This window comes from Eretmochelys imbricata, chromosome 1, assembly GCF_965152235.1.
Source record: "Eretmochelys imbricata isolate rEreImb1 chromosome 1, rEreImb1.hap1, whole genome shotgun sequence".
Taxonomy (NCBI): Eukaryota; Metazoa; Chordata; order Testudines; family Cheloniidae; genus Eretmochelys; species Eretmochelys imbricata.
In genome coordinates, this window is record NC_135572.1 from 134,037,458 (window position 1) to 134,063,177 (window position 25,720).

Genomic DNA, 25,720 nt, shown 5'->3' on the forward strand with positions numbered 1-25,720 from the left:
GTTTGACTTAACTAATCTGTCTCTATCAGAGCTTACTCTGGAGGAATGTTTGTGTCTTTAAAAAACAAATACAAACCTCTCTAATAGAACCCTCCACCTTTTGATGTTTAGTGTCAGTATCTGCAAAAGATGTTTCTTTCTCTAATATTGAGCCAAAATAAATATCAGCTGTGGAACAAGACAGTCCTTTTTTTTGGATGATGCAACAAATATACCAAATGAATCGTGTCTTACTTTGTGGTATGCAATATTGACATAAAATTGTTATAGTCTCCATAATTTATTTCCCAATATGTTATTTTATTTTGTTCATTGCAATCATTTGTCCCTTGTCCACCTGTTCAAACAGAGCCTTAGGGAACTTTTGGCATGGAAACAAATAAAATAAATACTTTACACATTTTCTAATTAAGTCTTTTTTTTTAAAATCTGCTTAAAGTTAAATTACAATTTCTGAACACATTTACTAACTTACTGTACTGTTAGATACACTTCTTCAGCCAACCTGTATTGTGAGAGATCTAAGCCATACTTTTTACATAACCCATTTCAATGAAAGAGACCCCTGCTGGTAGGTTCATAGCATAGAAATATGAAGTCCCATGGCTAGCTAGATAAAGGCATAAGTTGCAGATGGGTGAATTAGGCTAACATTTAATTAGGGTCACTTCATCCCTCATTCTTTGTTGCCCCCTTGAATTTTGGGACTTCTAAAGGTGACTTACAAAGGAAACAAATTTGGTTTATTTCTAATTTGGCTTCTTTATGATGTATAAGGAAAGCTTGAAAGCTTTTACTACTTGTTTTTTACATAGCAATTCTGGTCTTATCTATCTTTTTTTGTTTTTCACCCCTGGAAGACTCGATTCACTGAGAACAGTAGTGATTTTTATTCAGATTAATTTTTTTCATTAATGACAATTTAACTCAAATATATGAATTAACACTTGAGCGAAAAGCTGTCTTTGTAAAAGATAAAGAGCTGAGCTTTCTAACATAGTATCCAGTAAACCTCAGGAACATCAAACTTAGCAATTAGATTCTTAATTTAAAAAAAAACAAACTTCTCTTTTGTGGGGTTGGGGTGTGGGAAGAAAGGTGTTTTTTGTTTTTGTTTGTTTGTTTTTTTGGTATACATCATAAATAAGAAAAACAAGGGAGACTTTATACTTTTTTCCATTGCCGGTCACCCATAACGTGTACTATTTTGATGCAGTATTTCTATTAAATGAGAGAGTTCTGTGAATGGGAAGTATATTCTTTGCTCATTTTGGCCTATCGTTTTTACAGGGCATCGCTCAGATTAGCCTGGCTGATCATGAGAGTTCCACTGAGATGCAGCTTCACTGGTATCCTGTCCAGATATTCACTGGTTCAGACCCACAAAGGGTGAAGGAGAAAAACCAGTGTGAAGAAAGCACTCCACAGAGTTCTGGAAATACAGCTACAGTGAAATCGGTATGGCCAGTGAAATCGGTATTAACTTAAAGTGGAGCCTCATCCTCTACAAGTTTGTTTGTTTGTTCCTGTGTGGAATTTGTATACTATCTGCACACACAGGTGAAATTTTAACTTTGTTTTTGTTGGAGGGGTTACCATCAAAAGAAAAAAATGAATGTTTCTTCTGTTATAATACAATGCTCATCATATGTGCACGAATAATCAAAGCAGAAGAAATGTGTGTCTTGAAAAGAGGTCTTATTCCCCCCCCCCCCCGCTTAATTGTTCAACTAATCTGCAGCATTTAGGCTGCAGAAAATGGGTGGTCATACAAAGTTTCAGAACCACTGAATTTTAGTAGAAAATATAGCTTTCTAATATGGGAGAGTGCTTTGTGTTCTGTTAATTGCAGTATTTGATGATGATTTAAAAAACAGTATTTTGAAAGTATTTTATAAAATAGAAGTATCAAACTTACGTTTTCATTGTAGGGAACACTGCATTGTAATTGGTTAATTCCTTTCTCTGTGAAGGACAACTAATATTGGGCTGTATTTTGTTCCAATTGTATACACTGATACTCCTCAAGAATCTGAAAATATCTTACATTTTGCAGTATCTTTAAAAGAAATCACAAATCTTATCCAGTTTTCCACACTTTGCTAGAATAAAGGCTGAGATCCTGCAAGCACTTATGCTAGTGCTCAACCCTAATCCTATTATTGCTATTTAAAATAAATGTAAAACATTCACCCTTTCCCAATGAAAGGCTGCCACCTCTCTGGAGCGTTCCAGTGACTGAACAGCATTTTTGTTTTGGTCACCTGGTGAGTATAAAGTCATGATTCAGGACACATTTCTTTTATTCTGAATACTCCATAAAAGCTAAGTCCTGGTTTAAGCTGTTTCATTTGAAACCCGTTTTCTCTTTCAGGATGCAGTGACAGCCCTATTAGCTAGGACCACAGCTCAGCTGGAAGCAGTGGAGAGAGAGCTGGCAGAAGAGAGAGTGAAACTGGAGTACACAGAGGAGGAAATCCTAGAGATTGAAAGAAAGGAAGATCAGGCAGAAGCTGTATCAGAGAGGTAAAAATATTAGATTAAACCCTGATCAAAAAGAATTTGTAAGATCTTGGCTGAAGTTTACACTGTGGTTCTGTCCTCAAATATGACTGTAAAAACAACAGATCTTACTCTGAATTCTGCTCCCTGCCTGTATTCAGTGTATCAGATCATTATAGCCTATCATCAGTGCAAGTAGAAGGGAACCCAACTTACCTCTCAGATCCCAGGTTGAGTTTGCAGGGATGGCAGCTAGGAAGGGGGTAGAAAATGACTGTTACAAACTGAGTACCTTTTACATGGAGATATTGTGAAACAGAAAGCAGGGAACCCTGTAGTGCCATTGTTACAGTCACTTTCTAGAATATAATTTGCACTTTAATTAAAATTCTGTTGTATTCATGAAGGAAAGTTGAAATAAAACTGCATGTTGCAGAGGAAACAAAATTGAAATGTAGATAGTTCATGTGTTGACCTTGCAAACACCTATACATGTGTGTTCAGGATTGGGCCATACACATTTATACGTTTAAATTGTTTATGTATGACCTTGTACAAAAATTAGAAATGAATTGTTTATCCTATAAAAGGATGCATTTTCTGGTGGAAGGGAGAGGGAGGGATTGATTTTGTTATACATTAACAATACCACAGTCTTCTATTTTCCTAACTACTCTCACTTACAATAAGAGCAAAAAGATCCAGTTTGGACACTAGAGACAATACAGTGCTATCAACTGGACAGGGTGGGAAATGTGCAAAAATTAAGGACATTCACAACACTGATTCCACGGAACATTTTAATGAATTTTATAAAACCCCATAACTATCTTGTAAAATGCAGCATGGCTGGATTACAATTCTCAGCAGAGAGTCATCATGCTTTTGAGAGTTTTCTTATTATGATGATTCCTTTTTGAAGTACTCAACTGATCCTGAATTTATTCATATGTAAGGTAACATTTCGGAAGTGCCTGAGTGACTTGAGGGCTTAAGTTCTTACTGAAGATATGTTGTCCACATGGATTCCACTGTTGACACGCTTATACCCCGTGTACATGAGATTGGATTCTTTTTGCCAGCAGTGTCCAAACAGGCTGTATCAACCCTAGATGTCCTCACACCCTCCATCTGAGGATATAAAGGGCAGAGTGGGCCCAACTATCCCTTAGTTCTTTCTTATCACCTGTGGCAGTGAGATGGAACCCCTTTTCTCTGCACACTGAGCTAGTGTTACTTATCTTAGTTAATTGCCTGTTGGCAATATATATACTATTAAAAGTTAATGACTTCTTAGATAAGATTCACATATGCTAGAAAACTTCAGTTAGGCTAGCGATATGTAATAGAAATGTGGCAGAAGCGAAATCTCTAGGATTCAAGACCTATCCCTTGTACAATATTTTGATGTCTATTGACACGGGCACTCCCAGTGTCTACTGTGCAGAGGAGAGGGACACATCCAGTGGCAATGTTCCATTTGTCAGTCTTTCTCCAAGTGCACTCCTCAAGAGATCAATGTGAGCCTCTTCAGACACTGAGTGGAAGACTACTGTAAGGCCTCAGCCATCCGGTCAGTCTCTCTCTGTTAGTGCCTGGAGAGCCAAGATTCCACCCTGAGCTCTCAGGCCAGATCTTCTCAGAGTTTTCATGAGTCTATCGCTATCTTGGCATCCTCTGACAGGCAGAAAGGAGCACCGCCCACCTGTTCCTATCAATCCTATCCTGTACCACCTATCAATTAAAAATGCCTTTTTAATAGCCTTTATCTCAGCTCAAAGGGTAAGGTGGACTCAGGCCCTCATGTTCTCCTTGTACAGTGTGTTTCATAAGGACAGGGTCACTGCCAGGCCTCATTCCAAGTTACTGCCCAAAGTTGTCTCCGTGTTTCATATAAACCAATCCATTCACCTCCCATTTTCCCCCCCAAGTCTCACTTAGCCCCGGAGGAAGCCAGCCTTTACATACTAGATGTAGTAAGAGCACTGTCTCTTTATATTGACAGGACAAAATCATTCAGGAACATACTTAGACTATTTGTCATCTTTGCAAGTAGAGCTAAAGGATATCCTATATCCTTACAGAGGTCATCTAAGTGGATCTCCAACTGTATAAGGACATGCTAGGAGTTAGCTGGGTTGGATCCACCTGATCATATTAGAGTTTATTCCACTAGTGCTCAGGCACGTTCTGCTGCCTGTTTGAACAATGTCCCTGTACATGAAATTTGTAGAGCACTATATGGAGCTTGGTCCATGCCTCTACAAGACACTATTCTTTGGTAGAAGCCTCCAAATCAGATGCATGTTTTTTGGAAGGGCTGTCTCACAGTCACTGTTAAGTAGGTCTCCAAACGAACAGATAATGACTTGTTAATCACCAAGAATAGAATCTATATGGACAATCACGCAAAGAACAAATAACGGTTACTTACCCTACGATAATTGTGGTTCTTTGAGATTCATTGTCCACATGCATTCCATGACCCACCCTCTCTTGAAAGAATAGTAAGTATGGCAGGCGACCAGCTTGGCTTAACGGTGAAATCCTAGCGGATCTTAAGCATAAAAAAGAAGCTTACAAGAAGTGGAAGGTTGGACATATGACCAGGGAAGAGTATAAAAATATTGCTCGGGCATGTAGGAATGAAATTAGGAGGGCCAAATCGCAACTGGAGCTGCAGCTAGCGAGAGATGTTAAGAGTAACAAGAAGGGTTTCTTCAGGTATGTTGGCAACAAGAAGAAAGCCAAGGAAAGTGTGGGCCCCTTAATGAATGAGGGAGGCAGCCTAGTGACAGAGGATGTGGAAAAAGCTAATGTACTCAATGCTTTTTTTGCCTCTGTCTTCACGAACAAGGTCAGCTCCCAGACTGCTGCGCTGGGCATCACAACATGGGGAATAGATGGCCAGCCCTCTGTGGAGAAAGAGGTGGTTAGGGACTATTTAGAAAAGCTGGACATGCACAAGTCCATGGGGCCGGACGAGTTGCATCCGAGAGTGCTAAAGGAACTGGCGGCTGTGATTGCAGAGCCATTGGCCATTATCTTTGAAAGCTCGTGGCGAACGGGGGAAGTCCCGGATGACTGGAAAAAGGCTGATATAGTGCCAATCTTTAAAAAAGGGAAGAAGGAGGATCCTGGGAACTACAGGCCAGTGAGCCTCACTTCAGTCCCCGGAAAAATCATGGAGCAGGTCCTCAAAGAATCAATCCTGAAGCACTTACATGAGAGGAAAGTGATCAGGAACAGTCAGCATGGATTCACCAAGGGAAGGTCATGCCTGACTAATCTAATCGCCTTCTATGATGAGATTACTGGTTCTGTGGATGAAGGGAAAGCAGTGGATGTATTGTATCTTGACTTTAACAAAGCTTTTGGCATGGTCTTCCACAGTATTCTTGCCAGCAAGTTAAAGAAGTATGGGCTGGATGAATGCACTATAAGGTGGATAGAAAGCTGGCTAGATTGTCGGGCTCAACGGGTAGTGATCAATGGCTCCATGTCTAGTTGGCAGCCGGTGTCAAGTGGAGTGCCCCAGGGGTCGGTCCTGGGGCCAGTTTTGTTCAATATCTTCATAAATGATCTGGAGGATGGTGTGGATTGCACTCTCAGCAAATTTGCGGATGATACTAAACTGGGAGGAGTGGTAGATACGCTGGAGGGCAGGGATAGGATACAGAGGGACCTAGACAAATTGGAGGATTGGCCCAAAAGAAATCTGATGAGGTTCAATAAGGATAAGTGCAGGGTCCTGCACTTAGGACGGAAGAACCCAATGCACAGCTACAGACTAGGGACCGAATGGCTAGGCAGCAGTTCTGCAGAAAAGGACCTAGGGGTGACAGTGGACGAGAAGCTGGATATGAGTCAGCAGTGTGCCCTTGTTGCCAAGAAGGCCAATGGCATTTTGGGATGTATAAGTAGGGGCATAGCGAGCACATCGAGGGACGTGATCGTCCCCCTCTATTCGACATTGGTGAGGCCTCATCTGGAGTACTGTGTCCAGTTTTGGGCCCCACACTACAAGAAGGATGTGGATAAATTGGAAAGAGTCCAGCGAAGGGCAACAAAAATTATTAGGGGTCTGGAACACATGACATATGAGGAGAGGCTGAGGGAACTGGGATTGTTTAGTCTGCAGAAGAGAAGAATGAGGGGGGATTTGATAGCTGCTTTCAACTACCTGAGAGGTGGTTCCAGAGAGGATGGTTCTAGACTATTCTCAGTGGTGGAAGAGGACAGGACAAGGAGTAATAGTCTCAAGTTGCAGTGGGGGAGGTTTAGGTTGGATATTAGGAAAAGCTTTTTCACTAGGAGGGTGGTGAAACACTGGAATGCGTTGCCTAGGGAGGTGGTGGAGTCTCCTTCCTTAGAAGTTTTTAAGGTCAGGCTTGACAAAGCCCTGGCTGGGATGATTTAATTAGGGATTGGTCCTGCTTTGAGCAGGGGGTTGGACTAGATGACCTCCTGAGGTCCCTTCCAACCCTGATATTCTATGATTCTATGATTCTCCTTGCTACTATGGAGTCCTACTTCTCTGAGATTCTGTATTCTAACAAAAGGAGTACTTTTTTCTTGAATTGTTACCACTTTTCTTGACTGCAGACTTGTTCCAACTTTAATCCTCTGTTTCTTAGACAGCCATTCAGATTTAAGGACCTTCATACCAGAATTGCTACTTCATCTGCTAGTTCTTTTATTTTTCAGCTCCATTCTGCTTTTACATCATTGCAGACTAATCTGTTCAGTTCTTTTGTGGTCCTGATGAGATACCAGCTGCTAGAAAGTGCTAAATCATGACTCTTTTTCCAGGCATATATTACTATAGCAGGATCCTTTCACTCTCTGCCACCCACAACTTTGCTAAATCAGTACACCCTGGAGGTGGAGCCTAGAAATTCCCAGAGAACTCATTTTAGAAATAGATAATCCATCCAGATCTGGTTCTGAGGACTTCTCACATCTCAAAAATTGTGGTAAGATTTTGTTTGCAGTAGAGGGCAAAATTTACTATGCTTTTTGGGGAACAGGGGAATACCAAGAAGATTGTTATGGAGTAAAGTTAAACTGCATTTAATTGTCCTCAAAATAGAGAGCTAGCTTTTGGATAACCCAAATCATTGCTAAATGAAGGTAAGCAATTTAATAGAATTAAAGTGCAACGTGCAGTCTGATATGTTTTGAGTGACTCATCTGGTCATGCACTTCAAATGGCAAACTCATGAGATCATGCTTCTGTTTCACAAGCTCACACAGCTTTTTCTGTTGTTAGTACTTGGTACAGTATTTGCTTCTCATTCAGATTTATGGGTATCAACATTCTGCATCAGGTGTGCAGAATGGGGCATCATATCCATGGGCAAAGATTTTTGCTATTTTTATTGCTATTATATTATATGAAGATTTTTGCTATTTTTCCATGGCTTTTGAAAGAAGGGCATTTCAGAAGTTAGCACCTTAAATATGTTGACATGCTTTGACATTTGTCTTTTATATATGAGTGTAGAACATAGCTGATAGGTGGTATGAGTTCCAGGGTTGTCAATTTTTGAAACACATTGTGACAACGTTGAAATTCCTCTTGGGAGCAGGAGATATGTGAGTGGTCTGTAAGACCTCTGCCCTTTTAGTTGCTTTAGGGACATATGGGCTGAGAATCCCAGTTAGATCAGCGCAGCTACTTTAAAGCTGAATCTTACTTCTCAAGAGTCAGTAAGTGAACAACTTATTTTAGTATTACTGTTTTCCCATCAAAAAGTTGTGCAGGTTACTAGCTTCGTCTTATAGAAACCTTATATTTTTTTCACCTTTCCTACCAACAAATTAACCATAAAGGTTAGTCTTTAACATTATTTTCAAAACTAGGACCTCCTTTCATATAGCAAGTACTTTTTCAGTCTCACCTCCTGGAATGACCCACTTTTAAGAAAAGAAAGCTTTTGCCAATGCCAAGGATAGTAGAGGCCCTTAAATATTGCTTATCCATTTTTATTTTTGCTTTGGCTTGTATTAAAAAGATATTTTTAGGTTAGGGTTGTATTGTCTTAGATAAAAGTTGCACGAGGGAGGCTGTTTCATTACACAGTGCATGATCAACCTGTATTTATTGATGCAGAAATTCTCAGCAAAAAACATTGTGGCTGGACTTTAAAAAGTGACTGCATAGTTGTAGATCTAGTAACAATACTTGGAGTTATTCAAGGTAAGATAATGACACGTGCAACCAAATCTCATACTATCGGGTGTACATTGCAAGCGTCAAGAATTGTCCAACTTCCAACTGGCTAAGGATCTGCTGCTGGAGGCATTATACCAGATTAACTGTACCAGCAGCCTGATCTGGTACAGCTATATCTATTTAAGAAAAGGGGTAGGTCCCGGAAAGATGGACCTGAACCATTTAAAAAAAAAGAAGTTTGTTCCCCCAAAGCTAGCCACATGGTGTGATGAATCCCTCAGAAAACAAACAGCGAGATTTGATACCACCCTCCCACTGCCCACTTTATACAGAGTCTTGATATTGAATATCACATCACAAAATGCCCTCATAAACTGCATAACTAAGGAGTTCTGTATTCTTCTTCCTTTTAATTACACAATGTTCCTTTCTTTTCATGTTATAAGAGAGATTTTAAAAAGAGGAACTGGCCGCTTTCTTTATGGTGTTCATAATTTTGAATACCTTCACTTAGTGCTCCTCTTGCTCTTCTGTTTTACAAGCTAAATAATCCAACCTTTGCAGTCTTTTATTTTATACGTCACTGTTTTTCATGTTGTTAGTTTGTTGTTTGAGAGGCATTTTGTCCTTTTATTTATTTTAATGTTCTTTTCAAGGCTGGGAAGTGACTGGCTGGGAGGACTAGAAAAGCTGGTTCTTACATGAAAGATCTGAAATTAATAGTTTGTCTGTGTACCTTAGAGGTCCAAATAGGATAATCACCTCATTCAAGTGGAATGAATCAGAACGGCAGGAACAAAATTTTTTAAAAGGCAACTTATCCTTGAAGATTTGGATGTTGAAATTCATTAACACAGCATATATTTTTACACAGTTCCATCACATTTCTTAAAAGTTCCTTGAAACGTTCTGTCCTTAGGAGTTGGCAAGCAGAATCTGTTGACAGTGGATGTAATTGCACTCAGACCAGCCCACCTTATCCAGAGGCATGTTGTGGCGATTCGTTACGTGGACATATGTTTGCAGTTCAGGCAGGTCAATACAGTTCTGGTAAAGTGCAGCCTCCACCCCTAAAGGTAAGAAGAGAAAACACTATACTCTTGAAGACTGGCAAATGCCTAGCGCACTGTGCATTACTGGCACTAGCTGAACTTGTGTCATTTGGTCAGAAAATAAAATCAGAGCTGCATCAAGAACCCTGACCTATTGTTGTGTGCAATGCTGAAAATCATAATCTATATTGAGTTGTTAAACTTACTCTTTTTAGTTACTTTTGGGGGAAAACTGCGTGTTGTCTCTTAATTTTACTTCCTATAATGGGATGCTTGTCCAGTTTCTTGTTGAACAGAATCACTTTGTCAGCTCGTAAGGTAAAATATTTTTGCTCCTGCATAATGAGTGAGTATAGACTTACACTCAGTAACTGTGTTTCCTAGAAGTGTTTTGGAGAAGGCCATTCCCAAATGCAAATACTCATACCAATGTCGCATTCGTGGAAGATTTTTAAAATGTAAAAACTGAAAGGTTAAGTTTGTTACCTTGCTTTCACTGTGTTAAAATAAACGTAGCTGGTTTTCAGACCAAATTTGGTGTGTTGAAGGCTGTACGTCATTTAAATCAGCTTCTGGAAACTCACAGAAAGTCAGTGGAACTACATCTATTTACACGTACTGAGAAACTTGTCCTGTCAGAGTGTGGTGCACCATTCAGTGTCACATTGTGGTTGGGTAATACAGAACAGTTAAGTGAGCCATCTAAAAGTTTGGAGGCTTGGTTCAAAACTTACATGTTCAGAATCTCCAAATGCTTTGATTTTTTCTGTGATATCCTCAAAGTCTCCGGGTTCCTCGTGATTGACTCCTCTCCCTACCTTTGTACTGACTTAGTGGCGGGGCTGCTCCCTTCCCGAGAATCAGCACAGTTTTCTGAAAAGTGATTTAGTTCTCTCCGTCCATTGAGGTAAGAGCTTAGGCAGCTGTCCAGTCCAGCAGATTTGGTGATGTGGCTACAGAATGCTACATGTTAATCTCTTGATGGTTTAAGGCCCAGCAGAAAGGCTGTTAGCACTTGCAAACCAGTCCCACTATTTTGAATTGTGTGGTTTTAGAATTATGGTTTCTTAAATGAGAGATGATTCATGCACTGGACATATTAATTACAACTAGATCATAACTAACAAGTTTTTCTGCTTTTGTTGTAGAAGAGGTCAGTGGAGTAAAAGTACTGTTTTTGGCTGTGATTCTAGGTGGATAAAGAAACTAACACAGAAGATCTCTTCCCAGAAGAAGTCGCTATTCTTCCAAAAGAGAGAACCTGCCGAAGGCCCCGTGGTTCTGCTTTTGTTCGTAGTAGCACTATTGTTCGATCACAGACCTTCTCACCTGGAGCACGAAGTCAGTATGTTTGCAGAGTGAGTAGAAATTTTTTGTGGTTTTACGTTCAGAAGCAGAAAGTGTATTAAAGTGTGCTTTTTCAATACTTACATAATATTTACACGAATTAGGATTTATATTTTTTTTAATGTTCAGCCAAAAATTCTACACTGCATTAAATTATCATCACTGGAAAGAGTTCACTGATAGGAACCTATTTCTCTATAAAATACTAAGAATTAAATGATAGAATAGTCTTTTGGGGTCTTATGCTAGATACTGCTGACTTCCATAACATAACTCTTCTTTGTTTTTTGTCTATTTGGTGTCTAACATCGTGGAGTTCTGATCCTTGTTCAGAATTCCTTCTTGCTACCATAATACAAATAATAACTCACATAGCAGCCACTTGACACGCCTTGAAAATGCATTGTTATCGCATTCTGCAAGAGGCTCAGATAAAATTGCTGCACATTTCTATCCAAAGTGAAGCACTATGTAATGCTAGATACTATTTTAATATATACTGTTTAAAGCAGGCACCTCACTGAATCTGAAAAGCTAGTAATTTAGTGACATTGGTGTAAGTGGGGGAATAGTCCCACTATTGTGAGGAACTTTCCTGGCTCATACACCACCCTGATGGAATTGGTGAGCAAAAGGTCTGAGTCCTCGCTCCCACTCCCTTTATACAGAGGCCTGCCTTATCTCCGCTTCCACTCTCCTGTGCGGCAGAATCCCATAACCCCAACAAGGCCGGGGCAAGGTTTCCTGGGGGGCTCAACCCCCCCCCCCACCTTGTTGTGCTCACTTAGGACCGGGGATAGAGTGCCCCACACCGGGGTGCTCTCTCTGCACTGGGTGCTTCCCTGACCCACTGGTCATTGCATATAGTTCAAAGCAAATACAATTTATTAAATAGCAACTAATTAAAAAAAATTAGGAAAAATATGGGAAAGGTTAAAGGAAAACTTATAACCCTACCCTGTGAGTATGGGGGAACCACAAATAGCTATCCCTGGAATGTCCGGGAAGTTCACAGTCTGTTCCTCACATGTCCAAGGCCGCCTTCCCAGGCCGTGGCTGTGCTGTGGTGATACACTTGCTCTGGAGCGGCCACACGCCCTCAGGCTCTAGGTGGCAGGACCCTTCTTCCCAGCGTTGCCCCCGTCGGGGTTACAATCCCCTCCCAAGTCCAGCCTGCAAGGCCTCTTGGCCACGGGTGTCTCCCTGCGCTGGGCCCCCTGCCCAGGGTCCCCCCTCACTCTCCCCAGCTGCTCACTGCACCCGGCTCCGGACTGCTCCACTTGCAGCTCCACTCTGCCTCAGCACAGCTGCTGTTCTGCCTCCAGCTCTGCTCTCTGGGCTGCTTCTCTGGATCTCTCTGGCTCTGGCTGCTGCTCTTTCCTTACCTCCAACCCACTCTGCTCCTGGAAGCTCACACCGAGGGACGGGACTCTGGACTCCCAACTCCCTCATTGGCTGGCCTGCCCTGTCAATCAGACTGACCTGGAGCATTGGCCCTGGGGATTGTCTGTCTCAGGGTCTTGATTTCTCATTGGCCCTTTCTTTTGATACTGGGAGAGGGCCAAAAAAACCCACTTTCAGTAAGGGGCCAACAGTCCCCTTACATTGGCATGGATCACTGTTCATGTCGCGCTCGCTGTCAGTACCCAGCTTTGGCTGGGAAAGCTAATGATCTAACCAGCTCTCAAGGTTCCTTCCCCACCCTGAACTCTAGGGTACAGATGTGGGGACCTGCATGAAAACCTCCTAAGCTTACTTTTACCAACTTAAGTTAAAACTTCCCCAAGGTACAAACTATTTTACCCTTTGCCCTTGGACTTCCACTGCCACAACCAAACTTTATCTGGGTTCCTGAGAAAACGTAGTTTGGAAACGTCTTTCCCCCCCAAAATCCTCCCAACCTTGCACCCCACTTCCTGGGGAAGGTTTGGTAAAAATCCTCACCAATTTGCATAGGTGACCACAGATCCAAACCCTTGGATCTTAGAACAATGAAAAAGTATTCAGTTTTCTTACAAGAAGACTTTTAATAGAAGTAAAAAGATCATCTCTGTAAAATCAGGATGGTAAATACCTTATAGGATAATTAGATTCAAAACATAGAGAATCCCTCTAGGCAAAACCTTAAGTTACAAAAAAAACACACAGAGAGGAATATTCATTCTATTCAGCACAGCTATTTTCTTAGCCATTTAAAGAAATCATAATCTAACACATACCTAGCTAGATTACTTACTAAGTTCTAAGACTCCATTCCTGTTCTGTCCCCGGCAAAAGCATCACACAGACAGACACAGACCCTTTGTTTTTCTCCCTCCTCCCAGCTTTTGAAAGTATCTTGTCTCCTCATTGGTCATTTTGGTCAGGTGCCAGCGAGGTTACCTTTAGCTTCTTAACCCTTTACAGGTGAGAGGATTTTTCCTCTGGCCAGGAGGGATTTCAAAGGGGTTTACCCTTCCCTTTATATTTATGACACCAGCGGACCAAATTCAGTGATGAATCCTGGTCACATGCCACCTTCTTGCAAATACACTAAGGAGATTGGCTTGTTATACACAACAATAAACACTTTTGATGGTAGATCACTGTTGCCAACCACAACAAACTGTTGGCAATTTAAAAAGAATCATAGTGAAGCACGTGCACCGTCTTTTAACAAATAAACATTGTTCAGAAACTGCACAACAGAATTTTTTTAAAGTGAAGGCAAGTATGAATTTATGATGCAGTCTGAGAACTTTTGTCCATTAATGTAAGTAAATCCCAAGTGTCCTAGAAAAGTATTCTGTTGTCTAGCATTGTTTCCAATTAAAAGCTTGTAACATTTGTGATTCCAAAGCAACCATGAATAAATGTCCATTTATGTTTAATATCTTTTTTAATCAGCTGTATCGTAGTGACAGTGACAGTTCAACCCTGCCAAGGAAATCACCCTTCATCCGCAATACATTGGAAAGGCGTACTTTGCGCTATAAGCAGGTATACTACAGTATATGAGCATGTGGATTTTTCTCTGCTGAGACCTTTTTTACAAAGTGAAGCAGCAGTACTTTGACCTGGATTTCAAAGGTGTATTTAAGACAATTTTTATGAAGCATCTGATACTGTAATGTAATAAATTAATTGGGTTTTTTTTAGGAGAAGAGACAGATATTTGAGATACAGTCATAAACAACTGCAAAAACTTGCTTGTCACCTAATGACCAATTTAAATCAATTCTGATTATGGATTGGTTTAATTATACAGTGTGTTAAAATGCTATCGGTAAGACTGTGCTTGGCTGCATACCCACAAAGTGCGGTGAGACCAATTAGAAATCCCGGTCACAACCCTATGTGGTCCACCTAGACCTTGGTCCTAGGTGTTCAGAAGTAAGCAAGGTTAAGTGCCCCTTTAGTCTCTTACCAGAGTAGGGGGGCAGGGAGTGTGTGGAGCCTTGTTTTCATCCCTCATACTTTCTGGCCAGTGCAGGTGTCGTAACTTATTGCTGGAAGAGATGAGTAGCAAATTGCTACCACCTTCAGAGCAAGGAGGAAGCTTGGAAGGAATTTTTACTCAGGATTTGTCTCCTGAGTCACAATGCATTTTGAGTTTACTCCTGAGTGGTGTAGTTTGTACATCACCCTTTGCTGAAAGCTATTCCTGAAGTCATCATTTAACAGTAAGAATTTCATGATGGCAGCAGAAGGTATGTAAATAAGAACACTTGGTTCACAACCCTATGCATATTTATGGACTAAGACATCTTACTTGGAAAAGGTGGTTAGTTTTTTGAGACCAAAATTTGGATCTACCATCAAACACGAATTGAAATAGTATACCTGAAATACAAAATATGTTTAGTCTTGTCACAGTGAGATTGGTACGTTATTTCCAAAACTTCCATGCCCATGCCAGAAGAGTTAAAGACATGCATGAAATGTCTGCCTGAATCAGCTAAGAATATATCAATATAACATGTTCTGAATAACATCTCTGTTGTGTGTTTTATTTGAATTATAATAATCCAGCAGTCCTGTAGATCTTCTTTGGCTGAGCTTATGGCAAGGACATCCCTAGACCTGGAGCTGGATCTCCAGGCATCCAGAACTAGACAGAGACAACTGAATGAGGAGATATGTGTTTTGAGAGAGTTGAAGCAACGTCTGGAAGATGCCCAACTCAGAGGGCAAACTGATCTTCCCCACTGGGTCCTTCGGGACGAACGATTCCGAAATTTGTTGAAGGAAGCAGAGAGACAGGTATGGTTTCTTGGGCTCTATGTTGGGCATACTCAGAACCCTTGATTAAAGCCTGCCTGATGGTAAGTATACCTTGGAAGTGCTGAAGTTGAATGAATGGACCTCTATAATGTTACATGATTTCAAATAAACAATTTCACCCCAGATGCCCTTGTTGTTACCCTCATGAAAACATCAGTTCATTGATTATTATTGAATACCACATTGGTGACAATTACTGGAGGATGGAACTGTTTAATGTGTCTGAGACATTAAAACTCTCCATCAAAAGTTTGATTTTTCTGGTATTTTTAAAAGCATTTTCTGATATTTCTGTAAGTTATAGATATTTAGTAGGGGAATCGCAATGCATTTTTCCCCACGTGGCCTCTGGATGAATATCCACTGATTTGATATTTTATCATAAATGAGTGTTCTGCATAATTTCCTCTTACTGTGTATGCATACTGTAATTGCCATTGATGGGAAAGGGAAGTGTACCAAAGCATGCTGGGGCAAACTACAAAAAATTGCCATTGGATTTTCAGTGCCCACATAGAGCACACATAATGTCTAGTTTATGGTCTCATTTGAAAGATCGATATACAGTAAACTACGTGGAATTTAACACATCTTTCTCAGGAGCATTAGGGACTAAAACAGTCCTGTGGCTCTGGGGAGTCTAGCTATTTCAGACCTTGTGTTTGGCTGGTTTCACTGAGATGAAGTGGGAAAGCATATTATTTAAACAGATGTCTTCATTTCCATATGTTTCCAGCTATTCGTTTTTAGTTTGGTTTTAATACTTTTCAGACAAGACAGACCAAATTTGAACATCACCAAGAACAAGTAGCTGAAAAAATGCTAAAGAAAGCATCCAAAGAAGTATACCTACTGCGTGGACAAAACCAGAAAGAGCCTATTCAGGTGCAGACTTTTAGGTAAGCAATAACATCTGTATTGAAAATAGCACATGTTTAATCTTTACCGGTCTCTGTTGGTTGTAATGTACTAATGTATTACTATAGTAGCTCCAAACCACCTAGCTTCACTGTGCAGTGTCCTATGTATCTATAACCTTTACTTATATATTGATGTGGGCCTGTCTTCATTAGAGTGCTTTTCTTTTGAACAATTCATGGTACAAAGACTAAAAACCGAAGTGAAGAAGCGCTGTCACCCAACGTGCAAATAAAAAAATGCTGTAGTACAAAAAGAGAATGTCCAAATTTATGTACACACATTTTTAGGCTATAATTCTAATTCGGGCAGCTACTAACACCACCATATTCTTTGGGCTCCAAGCTAACATGGTTTAAGTTCTCCAAGGAACCAGTTGCATCCCTATATGCACAGTCAATTAGTTAATGTTCTATATGTACTCTAGTAAACAGCATTGTCCCCATAACTGTTTGTTCTTACTATTCAAACCAAAGTCCTGTTTCCCAACTGCTCTTTCCAGAAATCTCTGTGCTTTGTATCCTTCTTCATCCCTTCCTCCTCTGCTTACAGTTCTTATGTCAAATATACAGTTTTAAACTTTGCTTACCAGTGACTTTGGTAAATATTAACATGCATTTCAGATGATGATTTTTCTGACTGTTAGTATTAAAATAGCAGTTTGTTTTGTATATTCATATGTGTACTCCATGTCATGAAGTGTTTAAGAGTAAATGCTTGCAATGCAATGACTGTGTAGGAAAACACAGCTAGTGTTTCATATTAGGCAGATGCTCACAGAACACTTTGGTTGTTAGAATCTCTTTTTATTGATTGTAATTATTGAAAAATTGTGCTATAATGGTAACAGGAAGGCTTAAATGAAAATTAAATGAATCAGGTCTTTAATTTCATTTTTCATTTGGGAGATGCTGTCAAAAATCCCTTTCTCCTAGGCTGACAGGCAGGACCTCAGGAGAGCAGAAATTGCAGGGTTGGTTTTTGATAGCTCTCTAATTCCCGCAATAATGAAGCCAACTTAAATCCTGCATATTGGGGAACACAAGGCAGGGAGGAAATAAATCAAATATACGGGCTGGTATGCAGAGATGAAACCATGGATAGTTTCTAATCGCATTTAATCTGCTGTCTGTGGTGTTTGCTCAATAAAAAAGTGAAAAGAATAAGAATTTCCTTATTTTAGATATGAATGCATCCAGAAATAGTCTGTTACTTTCTGTATGAGTTGTCAGTAAAAACTGAAACAGTGCAGTTTTGTCCAGTGAAGAGGAACTATGCAAGGCTTAGCTGATGTGTAGAGCCTTGTGTGGTTCTGTGTACTCTGGGGCAGCTTTCATCCAAAAAGTAATAGTGTCTGTGGTTTATATTGTCGAGGAATTTGTCTGTATTCCCCATTTAGTTCAATCGTGTATAGCTAGTAGTGGATACTAGTTCTTTTTTTTTCTTCCAAAAGACTGATTCTATGATGCTGACCTCCTTTGCAAAGCACTGAGAGCTACTGATGAAAAGTGCTATATAAAGGGCTAGGTGGTATTTATTATTATTTATTTATTATAGCTATACAATATGAGCCTGGTTTACTATGTTTATAAACACCTCAATAAATATTTGATCTGAAGAATTTAATGAGCTAAATAAAGATTGAAACAATTTCAGTTTCTTGAAGTCTGTATATAAGCATTTGTTTGACTACTTTTTATCTCTATTTTTTCAATGACAGAGAGAAGATAGCATTTTTTACAAGACCAAGGATTAACATACCTCCTCTGCCAGCTGATGATGTGTAACAGGTTGCATTGTAAACATGAAGTATTTATCTGTCTGTTTTATTTTAATGAAATTATTAGACTAGCTAAATTTCTTTTAAAAAGTTTGTGCAAAATACTATTAATATACACCTTTTGTAAAAAATAAAAACGTAAAAAAAGTAAAAGTAAAAAAATATATAAATATATATATATATATACACACACACACACACACACACACACACACACACACACACACATATATATATTTTATAATAGTGACTGCAACAAGGCTTGGTTTTTCCTTGTTGTGAAATTGACATCTCTGAAGACAACTTATTTTATAAAAGATCAGCTATCCTGTTAAGAGTGTGTACAGTTTTTATGCTGTTTTATTTGATTTAAAGGCTGGAAGACAGAAACAAAGTGAGTTCAGGCAAATTCACTGTATTGTAATTTATTTATAGCACATTTTTCCTTGAAGGAAAATACCTACTTTAAGATGTATTTTAAGACTGAAATTTTGTTCTTCAGTATTCGTCATACAGTAGAATGGAACCATTGAGCTGGTTTTGTTTCTGATACCTGAAATGAAAATACTATGTTCTAAATTTGTCACTTTTATCAGCTTTACTATCTGTATCCTATCATGTAAATTGTATTCTTTAGCACTGTCTGTGTTATAGCAAAATATTATCACCTGCAATGTTTTTAATACTGATTAAAAATGCCATTCAACATTGCAGAACTCATTTGCATGTTCTTACTGTGCACTAACAGATTGTTCTCATTTCAGTTGTGTTTAATGTATCTTTATATTTTTAATTAGATTCTCAATTTAAACGGGGGAAAGGAAAAGGGTGGCAGGTCTTTGTTTTGCTATGATTTAATAAAGATGGAAATGGGGGGGGACGGGACTTCCCATATTAATAAAACCAGTAAAAGAATATAGCATCCGAGTAGTTTTAAAGATTGTGGCCCCATTCAGGAAGTACTTAAGTCCTATATTCTGGAAAGCATCCCTATTCAGAAGCGGGGTTAAACACATGCATAGCTTTTTAAGCAGGTGCTTTGAGTTAGGCACATGTGTAAGTTTTTGCTTTCCTGATGCTTTTCAGAAACAGGGCTTATAACTCTGGAAGAAATAGCTCACTTGGTTGGCAGCTGGGCCAACTACAACTTGGCCAGGAATGATTTTATTTGTTACCATTTGCTTTAACATAGGACTGTCACCCTAAATTCCCGACAATGCCAGTTTTGTGTCCTTGCATCTTGCAAGTATGTAAAAATGCTTCTTACTGAGCTACTATAGGCAGTTTCTAATATTTTCTAATGTACATTACCTAAGGAGAAGGGCACCCCACACAAGACTTATTTAACCTAATGTTGGAACATCCAGTGTGAAAATCAAGGTCTCTCTCGGTTCAAGGGACATCGTCAGGACAGATTTGGCCCCAAATTTAGGTTTTGTAAAAAGCTAACAAAATTGCAAAATCTCTGACCAGTAGCTTGTTTTCATTTATTTTTAGAAACAAGTAAACATTCCCTGCGGTGTTAGGACTCATGTACTGTAGCATTATGTAAGAGTATGAGAACGTAAAAGTTAAACTGACTGGGTCTATTTTCATTGTCCAAGCTGTGGAAAGTAAGCAGAATATAAATAGCAAAAGTATGTTATATTAAAAACCCAAACAGATTAGTAATTGAACATTATTAGTAACACAGACATTTGTGTTTTTAAATTATATTCCTTTTTACCTGACATAGTGTTTGTAAGCTTCCTATTCATCCAGTTTGGCATGAAAAAAGAATATTTGGCTTTATCATACTAACTGCCTTCAAGCCTCTTTTCTTCACAGTGGTATTGGTAGCTGTAGATAAGGGTCTCAAGCCTGAATAAGAGAGATTCAAAAAATGAACAGAATATAAGCCAACAAAAATAAATACTTACTAAAATAAATAACTAAAAACCAATGTTTTAGTCTGTGTTGGGATGAAAGTCTGAGAACACCAACTCTTTAAGTGCTCATTACCTGAATGTCCCAGTGCGTGAGAGGGAATAGATCTGTCTCCTTTACAGTGATTGCCATTAAAAAGGCAGTATTTACCAACAGGTATGCACTGTGATATCTGAGATGTCACAGACTTGTCCTATACCTAGACTAGGAAATAACAGTGCGGTATCTAATGGCGAATGTTCCTGTTGTTGTTTTTTTTAATGGTATAGTATCACCAGAATGTTTTGAGAGTCCAAGATTGACTGCTGTAACGAGTACTCTTTTGATGTGGTAATCAGTTATAATATTCAGTATTCATCTCTCTTGTTTTTGTCACAGTTTTGTACAATTGTGTCATTTGTATTATTTGGAAAGTATTTCTTTTACAGAATAAAATAATTTACTATAAATACAAATAGAGCTTTGTTATGTCCCACAATATAAGATGTTTTTGAAATAATTACATATAAGTCATTATAATACCTTTACAAAGCAATTTCGTGGGCTGTAGAGCATTATTTAGATGACATCACTATAATAAACTTTCATCTAATAGTTAAACCAATCAGTCCAGAAAGGTTACCCTGAAGGCTTGAAATGGATCCAGAGTGCCATGTATGGGAATAAAGTCCTGAAGCCTTAGCACTAATACCTCCCCTTGAAAACAAGCTCTCATCTGCATCAGAGGGTCACGGTTAAGATCTTTTCTGGGCTTATTTGCTACTTTTGTATTATGATGAGCAATTTCTCTGAAGAGAAAAGGCTGTTCAAAATTTCCTTGCTAAGGTTTAATTTGTGCTCTGCAGACAGCGTCATCATACTACTTACTACTACTTTTACTTCTTTAACAACTTATTGAGCATCATAGTTCCTAGATGGAAATCACTTCAAACAGAAGTAAGATTTACAGGATAAGTTAATTTTTGCGTTCCATTCCTAGCTTGACAGACCTATTACTAAGCCACACTAGGACATTTTCTTTGGAAGAATATGCATTCAATTTGAAAATGAATATACAATACACATGGAAGACAGTGGATCACTATGCTGCAGAAGCGTGGGGACCTGATTGTATCTGTGTAACCATGGGCAGCATAAGCACAGAGGGGATTTATAGCACTGGACGTACGCTGTTCTCAGTTCACTGTTTACAAGGCATTATGGGTATAATAGAGCTAGACTATTTTTAACCTGTCTACTGGAAATAGCCTTTGGAAGTTTTAGCCTTCACTCATTGCTGCCATTAAGATCAACAACAAAGTTAAAGGGGATATGTTGGAACTGCAACATGGTATGAGAACAAAGTTTTATGTATCTCTTTTACTCAAACAGTGGTAAATATATTGCAAGATGATCGTTCAAGGTAAGTGTTAAATAACGATGACAAGGTTCTTCTAAGGCTTAGATGATTATGTATGTTGTTAACTATAGGTCCTGTTGAGGATAATAAAATTCCAAATTTTATCCCAGGGAAGAACACTATGTTCCTTACGAATCCTGTATACTTTTTAAGTGTAGAGGAGCCTCACAAGTAGAAGACTGGAGAGATTTTAAAAGGTTCCAGTTACGGGTAGAAGGTTTAAAATACTCAAGAACTTTTGGTCTAGGGAAAACAAAACTATCCCCTACCGCACCCCCAAAAGGAAAAAACATTATGTATACAGTACTACTGCTTTTTCACCATTCAATATGAGACTATAAATTGAGCAGATTATTTAAAGCTTTTACAGGATATTTTAGCTGCATGTGTGTTTGTAACCTACAGAAACATCTAGCTGGTAGAATTTTATTTTTTATGGTGAATTAGTTATTTTGCCCCTTAAATCCTTCAGCATATTAGTAATGAGCCCATCATACTAAAAATACACATCAAGGATGTGATAGGCAGAGAATAAAACTTTGGGATGAGTTCAGTGAGACTAATACAGAAGAAGGGAAGAATCAGACCATTAATGTAGAAGCTTCTCTATACACAGAGAGCCCTTTGGTGTATGCTCATTTGATTGGAGCCATCCACTCCCTTGCTTATGGCCAGGGTTATGGTACTAGGATTATTTTGTATGTAATAGGATGTTCCTCAGCTGTGGCCCATAAGGAGCTGATGGGTCACATGGTACCTGCTCTCCTTATTTTGAACTGCTAAACTCCATTAAACGAAACTCCAGGTACCTTAATCATGGGATTTTTCAAGAGATGGGACAGCCTAGCTGCTTCCATTGAAATCAATTGGAGTTTTACTCCTGATTCCAGGTAGAGCAGAGTTAGGATAGCACTGAGCTCTTTTGAACGTCCTACCCTAAAAACTTTCCTACTGCTACTTTTCCATGGTCACAATTGTTGTAATTGGCACAGGGCTCTTTCATGATTATAAATGAGGATGGGGGAGAGGTGATCTGCCTGATCATGTGCAGGGAGGTGGATCATAAGCCAGTCTCTCTCTTAAGATGTGGTCCACGCAATGAAAATGTTTGAGAAAACCCAGACATAGGAGACTAAGTGCCAAGCTCTGCTCTTATGCAAAGTCCATGTAAATGGACTTTCGTCAGAGGATCTGCATGAGAAACCAGGGAGACAGGCACTTCCTTCAACCTGGAGCCCAGATTTGGAGCAGCTGTGTAGCCATTCTGAAGTCACTAATCCAGTTTGCTATTTACAGTAACTCCTGCTATGCAGTCCCTACCTAAGGATTTGGCCCAGTTGGGTATACATAGTTATGGACCTGCTGGCTATTTGTTTGGCCTGCCTCAGATGTTCTACATGAATGCAAAGAGAACTGCTGCAGAACTGTTTTGTCAACCCAAAAAGGTATGGGTGGAATCCCCCTGTGTGCCCCCCCTATAGCCTGCTAATGATTCCCTGAGAGCAAACATACTATTCTAGCCTACCTATTGTTAGGTAGCTAACTTTTCATAGGTATCACAATAGAAGTGGATTTTGAGGAAGGCTTTGACCATGAGGAGACTAGTGGACTTGAGGACCAGTTCAAAATGCATATTCCAAGTGAGTGAGAGACTTGTGGAGGATACAAAGAGAATATTGTAATAAAAGTGCAATACTTAAGACAACACCTTAAATGTTGCTGTGTTTACTCTCCTGTTTGGCATTGAAAAAGTCTTCACTGAAGATCATTAAGGCTATATTCAAATAAGGGAGGATGAATAATGTGAGCGTAATGCTATAATAAAACAAAAAATTTGGTAACATGCTCCTACACAATTATGTATATACAGTATATTTTGTAAAATTTCATTGGGAACTATGTACTGTGAAAGGTAAATCTAGAGGCGTACACAATTCTTACCAAAAAAAAGTTTATTTAGAACTAGAGAACTGTCAGTGTGCTCAGAATAGTACTGTAATTAGACTAAAACTCAGTCCAAACTTTTCCTTAGAGAATGGTTCTAAATGTGATCTGCTGGATGACCAATGATTTGGAAGTCGGAGCAATGAAGATTGTGGGTTTTGGGGTTTTTTTGTTTTGGGGTTTTTTTAAGCTATTTAATGTGTTTTTAGTGAATTGTCAGTAAAAGATTCCATGGAAAATAATTAAACAGAAATTTGACAAACAAGAGGGTAAACATGTGGCACATAGTAAAAGAACAATTTCAAGTACAAGGGGCAGCATGGAAGAGAGAGGGGAGAAAGATGAGTAGGAGAAGAATACAAAAATGAGAGGTTAGGCATGGGCAAGCAAAATGGGGGAATAAGAGATCAGAACATAGCTGGAGGGAGGTATTGAACTTTGGAGGTAAGGATAGGAAGCTTGAACATGATGCGGAAGATAAAGGGAGGCAGTTAAAGGGTTCAACTCTTATACCAATAAAATAAAAACCAGCAGGATCTTATTAAAGGGGAACAAGGCAAAACAGAAAGAATCATAGTAAGCAGTTAATTATAGCTATAACATTCCATTCAATTTCATATATATTCACACATTCATTCATACACACACAGGTTCTGCAAGGTTATCATCATAGTTACCAGCCTTAGAGTCGCTCATGCCGAGCCACTGGCCAGGTGGCCTGGACATGAGGAGGGAGCAGCGCCTTGTCAGGTGCACACTTGATGCTCCTGGAAGTTGGTTTGCAGAATCAACCCCAAATTTCTCACTTTCTAGAGTCCATTTTTATAGGAATTTCTTCCTATGCCAGTCTATGGGAATTGCTTCATCATGCTGTTGCTGAATCAATCAGCAGATGGCACATTCCTGACGGCTCCGTGCTGCCAGATGTTACCTTGTTCTTTGGTTCTCCCATTCTTGAGGCTGTTGGGTGGATTCCAGTATGCCCTCCGGGGGTCCTCTGGTTATTTCCACTTGACGCCTTCTTCAGCCGATGGACACTGGATTCTTAGGCTGGCACCTCCCTGATCATTCAGTTATTATGCACACCAAGCATCCATCCACATACATCCTCTATCTCTATTTTAATCACAATTGTTAACAAAGCAAGATGAATACAACAAAAGGGCGGGGAGTCTCTGTGTGCTGTTTCTGTTGTTACAGAGTATTGCTTTGAGTCTCTCTGTGTGAGCAGTTGTTGATACAAAGAATTGCTTTGAGAACAGACTCTGTCTTAGAATGTACTAACAGAATTAGCAGCTTGCAAGTTTCACATAGAGAGGGAGAGAAACAGTACCAAAAACCAAGAGACCTCTTAATTAGTAATACCCTGGAATTTAAACTATGGGGAATCAAACTCATTTGTGATTTTAATACAGAACTTCTTTAATATGATCCAACATAATGAGAGTGTGAAATGGTGGGAGAAAAAGATGTTTTTTGCAGCTGCATTTTTTGATAGACTTGGTAAGGGGTAAGGTGAGAAGCATGTCAGAGGATAGCAAGAGATTATGAAATTTGTGGTTTGTGCCATTTTCAAACTACTGTGATTAGTAACTTTTCATCTTTATGAAATATGTAACGAGGCCTTGGGGCACTGCTGTGAAATATACAGAAATATTGCTCATAACATATGGACACATGAGTTCATAGTTACTTAACTTTTCTTCATTAACAATGATTTATTACTGCTATGACAAAATCATAATCCTTTTTAGAAAAGCAACCTGGGTATGAAATAGCTAGTCATCCATTTTAATTAATAGAGCTTTGTAAATCACAACATATGTGTAGAAAAGGGTGATCGAGCTTTCACTGCCTCAACTGATTCTTGCAGGATTACAGACTGTCTCTCTCTCTCTCCCCCAGCTGATACCCTAGAGTGGGAGGATGCAGTCACATGACTAACTGCTTCCTCCCCATGACATCATTGCTTTTGCAGCCATACCAGTAAGGAAAGGATGCTATCAAAATCTGTGGGACTGGGCTAAATGTTGCTTTGCAGGTAAGAGACAATTCTCCAAAAGCTAATTTGCCAGTCTCTTTCTGTGTTGTCATCCTAGAGCTCAACCTCTATTAGGCAGATCTTACACTAGAAAATGGAGCAGAGCAGTTTCTGTGCAAGCAGAGGATTTGCAGGTACAGGGTCTGCTTCCTTGCACTTTACAGCTCTTCCGGCTGACATCTCTAGCAGCAATGCTGGCAGATGGAGCTTTAAAGCTGAAGAAGGCCCATTGTCCTGAAATGGGCCCTGTATCCTAATATGGGCCCTTCTTGTAAGTGCCAAATTATGTATTTACATTAGCAGCCATCAGCCTGGATCAATACAGAGAGGCATAGCAATATTGTCTTGGTTATGTTCCCTGTTTTCCCCC

At 39.4% G+C, this 25,720-nt stretch overlaps 1 protein-coding gene across 1 annotated transcript in view; it reads left to right on the top strand.

Moving 5' to 3' along the window:
• Positions 1-20,338, top strand: part of WWC3 (WWC family member 3) — a 167,599-nt gene extending 147,261 nt beyond the window's left edge. The window contains exons 16-23 of the mRNA XM_077807163.1: positions 1,291-1,458; positions 2,375-2,526; positions 9,600-9,756; positions 10,926-11,090; positions 13,966-14,058; positions 15,091-15,321; positions 16,114-16,241; positions 17,981-20,338. Of these exons, the coding sequence (XP_077663289.1) occupies positions 1,291-1,458; positions 2,375-2,526; positions 9,600-9,756; positions 10,926-11,090; positions 13,966-14,058; positions 15,091-15,321; positions 16,114-16,241; positions 17,981-18,047 (1,161 nt within the window). The 3' untranslated portion in view covers positions 18,048-20,338. The remainder of the gene's footprint in view (positions 1-1,290; positions 1,459-2,374; positions 2,527-9,599; positions 9,757-10,925; positions 11,091-13,965; positions 14,059-15,090; positions 15,322-16,113; positions 16,242-17,980) is intronic.
• The last annotated feature ends 5,382 nt before the right edge of the window (positions 20,339-25,720 follow it).